The sequence below is a fragment of the Monopterus albus genome, unplaced genomic scaffold (genome assembly GCF_001952655.1).
Source record: "Monopterus albus unplaced genomic scaffold, M_albus_1.0 scaffold716.1, whole genome shotgun sequence".
NCBI classification, from domain to species: Eukaryota; Metazoa; Chordata; class Actinopteri; order Synbranchiformes; family Synbranchidae; genus Monopterus; species Monopterus albus.
Window position 1 is genome coordinate 6501 of NW_018128596.1, and position 5181 is coordinate 11681.

Here is a 5181-nt window from a genome sequence, read left to right on the forward strand (position 1 = left end):
ACTATATGGTTAGACAGCAGATTTCTAAGGTTTTCAGGCCCAAGCACAATAACTTCGGTTTTGTCAGAGTTTAGAAGTAAGAAGTTGCAGGTCATCCAGGCCTTTATGTCTTTAAGTCATGCTTGAAGTTTGACCAGCTGATCTGATTCATTTGGCTTCATAGATAAATATAACTGAGTATCATCTGCATAGCAATGGAAATTTATGTTGTGCTTCCTGATAATATTGCCTAAAGGGAGCATGTATAAAGTGAAGAGAATTGGACCTAACACAGAGCCCTGTGGAACGCTGTGACTAACTTCAGTTTGTGTGGAACATTCGTCATTAACATGAACAAATTGAAATCTTTCTGATAAATAAGATTTGAACCAACTTAGCGCAGTTCCTTTAATCCCAATAACATGTTCAAGTCTCTGCAGTAAGATGCTGTGATCAATGGTGTCAAAAGCAGCACTGAGATCTAAGAGGACAAGTATGGAGACAAGTCCTTTGTCCGAGGCTAGGAGAAGATCGTTGGTGACTTTCACCAATGCGGTTTCTGTACTATGATGGACTCTAAATCCTGACTGAAAATCCTCAAACAAATCATTTTTGTGCAAGTGGTCACATAACTGCTTTGCAACAGCTTTTTCAAGGATTTTGGAAATAAATGGGAGATTGGATATTGGTCTATAATTAGCTAGGACACCTGGGTCAAGAGTAGGCTTTTTGAGTAGAGGTTTAATTACTGCAAGTTTAAAAGCCTGTGGAACATAGCCTGTTAATAGAGAGAGGTTAATCAGATCTAATATGGATGTGTTGATTAGGGGAAAGACGTCTTTGAGCAGCCCGGTTGGGATGGGGTCCAGGAGACATGTTGATGTTTTAGATGAAGCAATTGTTGAGGTCAACTGAGAGAGATCTATGGGACAGAAGTAGTCCAAGTATAAATGAGGTCTTACAGGTGTTTCTAAAGCCATTGTAGTACATGACACATCTGCGAGAGCTGTGGGAATGGTCTGACCGAAGAAACTCAGCTTTATCTGGAAGGAGTCCTCAGCTGACACAACATGAGCTATTCTGTGTTACTTTGGGTTATGAAATGTGTCAAATGTACAATTATCACAACACAGTGATGAACTGCTAAATACTGTATGTCTGAAAACACAGAGTCCCTGTTTCAAATGCAATCCATACACTGGCAGCGATCCAGCGGACATTTGACTCATCAAACTTTCTGCAGTGGCTGCAGTTTAACCACAGTACAACCATAAAACATTTTGCTGTGGTTTTTGGTGTCTAACATCCTCTTTAACTTTCTGTTTCCTGCCCTCTGATTGGCTGCAGTGTGCTTACCTGGAGGCCACTAGCTGTCAGGTGGAGAGCCGTTACCTGGGCATCCTGAGGAAGCTGCAGGAGACCAAATCTCTGGATGTGGTCCAGTAGGGGGCCATCCAGAAGATGATTGAGGATGCTCTGAAAATAGAGCTAAAGAGCATGGTCAAACTCAACGTGGCTAGGTACACACAATAAGTGGGAAATGTTTTAATCCCATAATAATCATTTCAAAAAAGAAAAATGTCTTAAAAATATTAACAAATAATCATCATCACTGATACAAGCGTTTCTTTCTATTTAAATCACATGATCATTTTCTTTTAACCCTGTAAAGCCTGACACATCAAAAAATAGCCAGAACATTTTAATTTTTCAGAACTGAGATGTTTATTAAACCTTTTAACGAAATCCAAAATATAATTCATGATTCAAAATTCAAGATTCACGATTTTTATTTGCCATATATGCATAGACAGACAGTCCAGGCATATAGGAATAGAGGTGCCATATTATTTAGATTATTTCTATTTCTTTATCACATTTGATACATGCGGCATTTTTGGTGATTTATTTTTTTTTTCTCAGAAACCTCATGTATCAAATATGATACAAATGGTTTTATCATCTCACTTCATGTGTATCGTTAAACAGAACAGGATGAAGAAACCAGAATAAAGTAACTAAACAAAGCTACATTTCCCTGAAATTGCACACAAGACAGATTTGACAGTGCACCGACCTGCGTCACTAAGCAGAGGCAGAGTACGAGCTCTGACTTGGACACAAATACACGTCTTTTCTTTGATAAATCAAAAATAACTGAATTTTCAGTAAAATAATTATATAAGTACACTGATTTACTCCTAGCCATACTGAACAGCTCGTCTGCCTCCTTAAGCCCATATTTACTCATTATAAACATCTATCCAGGTGTGCCAAACCTCTAGCCCAGTGTCACCTGGGACCAGCTCCAGCCCCCCAGAGACCCTCTACAGGACAAGTGGTTATAGCTGATGGATGGACTCATCTGTTATTATTTACATTTTGTCGTGTAGAAACTGTGTTGTGTTCTCAGGGGTCATGATGATTACGGCTTCAAAATCATCCCAGATTACGAGGTGGAGGACATGAGCGGATGGACACCAGTAAACCAGGTGTCCATCCGCTCCCACAACCTGCTGCACCAGGTCTGAGCTGGACTTATGTAGACTTGGACTGTTGAACACTCTTCTCGCTGTGCAGCCATCAAAGTAGAAACATGTTGCTGCCTGAGCTGCACATGTGGAATACACAATTAAATTCACACTTTTATGTACAACATTCTCATAAAGTGCTGACAGGGCTCTTTATAGTGACAATGCACATACAGTGTTAGAGTGAGGTCTCTGACAACAAGAGGTTGGGTTAGTGTTTTACTAATACAGTGACTTACCTAATATTTCTTCTGTTTTTATTAGACTTTCATTTATTTAGCATGACGCATTTCATCATTTCTAGGTTATTGTAAACTATAGGAACTAACGTTCTTGGCTGGATGACAGTTGGGAAAGATGTAAAGGATTCTACACATTTGATTTGATTTGATGATCCTTAATTTACGAATAAACACAAAGAACCGGGGTTTCTGGGGAGGGCTGCAGCTTTGGATTGTTTTCATTATTCATTAAGCTGCTAATCATTTTCTCAATCATTTGTCAAGACAAATTATATTTATGTAGCTCAATATCAAAAATTGAGCTCTACGCTTAATGTAGGTAATAAAACATAAAATGTCCTAAAAATCCTGAATAATCACAGTTCTTACCATCAGTGTGGTATCTTCAGAATAATCGTTTTTTTCTTACAACCAACAGTTGAAAAGACCAAGATATTCAGTTTATCATCCTGTAAGATGAAAAACAACAGAAGAGAATCTGAATCCAGACAAAATTTTGATCAGCTAGTCAGCTAATTGTTGGATAAAGTTGATTTGATGCCCACTGGTGGTTTGTCTAAAATATGTTGCTATTCTAGCGAAGCAGGCCAGCTGCTATTTCACTATCCCGTCAGATCAGCTACTGATCAATCGACTGATTCTGATCAACCACAGGTGGTTCCCCTCTGAAATATGTTAAAATGATTAGAACTTATCAGTGATGGAACAGTACCAGTATTCACAGTCAGGTCTTTGGTTTCTCTGCAGGAGGGGGTTGAGCACCCCCTGCTGGGTCGCTGGGCTCAGTACTTAGCTGGCAGATCGAATGATGACCTCTGTCCCTCACCGGAGCTCAAAGCTCTGCTGTGTGTCGGCGTCCCTCCAGAGTACCGGCAGAGAGTGTGGCACTGGGTGGTTCGAGCCAGAACCAGGATCACCAGAGAGTGCCACACCCGGGTCATCACAGTGTCGCCACATCTGGATGCAGGTTTCTGTAACAAAACATTACCACACAGTAAACCAGCTGCTGTTTCCAGCTGTGTGAGAAGAGCCGCACATGTCTGCATCCGGTGTCCAGACAGATCCAGCTGGACCTCCACCGCACCCTGACAAACAACCAGTACTTCTCCTCACCCTCCAGCCCCGCCCTTCAGCAGCTGCACCGAGTCCTTTTGGCCTTCTCTTGGCAGAACCCTGCTATTGGCTATTGCCAGGGGCTCAACAGGTATGCTCATACATAGTATTTGTACACAATTGTCCTATACATGTGAGGACTCTGACTTGTTCAGGCCCCCCACCCTGAAAGTCTCGACTTTTGTTCCTTAAATGTTTAACCTGCGTTGGCGACGTGGTTCTGTGTCATTACACAGATTCAGATTGTGTGGTGACTGAAAAAGTAATGTAATCATGTGACGTGTCATGTGACAACCTGTGTCTCGCAGGTTGGCGGCCATCGCTCTGCTGGTCCTCCAGAGTGAAGAAGATGCCTTTTGGTGCCTGGCGGCCGTGGTGGAATCCATCATGCCTAGGGACCATTTTTCTAAGAACCTGGTGGCATCTCAGGTCAGGAAACAAACTCAGCTGGTCACCTGTGGTTTAAGCCAGGTGTCCTGATGATGTATTACATTTCTCATCAGCCCAGTTCACAGAAAAACATTTAGATTTAGCTGAGTAAAGATTTGATTTGCAGATCTGTACGTTTTGATAATTTCCCTGAGAAAACTGAGTAATCTGGTATTAATAACAGTGAAGCAGAAACTAACTTCTAATTTAGGAGATCAAGTCAAGTCAAAGTGTTTATTGTCATCAAATCAAAATCAAATTTATTTGTATAGCGCCAAATCACAACAAAAGTCATCTCAGGACACTTTACAAAGTAAAGCCTAGACCTTACTGTCATATGCACAGTACGGAAACATGTTTCCCTGTACAATCAAATTCTTACTTTGCTGTCCACGTGAATGCCACACAATACAAATGAAATATAAAGTACATAAGCAACACAGAATCTAAGGCACTGCAAAGTAGCAAATGAAGAGACCTAATAAAATTATATGAATATAAGAGAATATATGCTACATGGGAGCTGTATGTGCAGTAATCAACCGTGAATGTGCAATTATGCACGTGCAAACTGAGAATGTAAACAGTACAGGTCGACAGTACATGACACATTTCCTGGTAATAAACTCCTGTCAGCTGTTTAGGAGTCTGATGGCAGAGGGAAAGAAAGAGTTTTTCAGTCTAGAGGTCCTACATTTCACACTTCTGAACCTCTGGCCAGAGGGTAAGGAGATAAACAGTCTATGCTGGGGGTGGGTGGGATCTTTGAGGATGGAGGCAGCTTTCCTACGCACCCTGCAGTGGTAAATGCTCTGCAGAGAGGGCAGTGGAGTCCTGGTGATCTTCTTCGCAGTCTTTACCACTCTCTGCAGGCGCTTGTGGTCCAC

At 41.3% G+C, this 5181-nt stretch overlaps 1 protein-coding gene across 1 annotated transcript in view; it reads left to right on the top strand.

Annotated features, from left to right (window-relative positions):
* Positions 1-5181, top strand: part of LOC109953512 (TBC1 domain family member 2A) — a 19627-nt gene that overhangs the window by 2903 nt on the left and 11543 nt on the right. Inside the window, 5 exon segments of the mRNA XM_020588997.1 lie at positions 1327-1421; positions 2393-2504; positions 3500-3697; positions 3778-3956; positions 4174-4294. Of these exon segments, the coding sequence (XP_020444653.1) occupies positions 1327-1421; positions 2393-2504; positions 3500-3697; positions 3778-3956; positions 4174-4294 (705 nt within the window).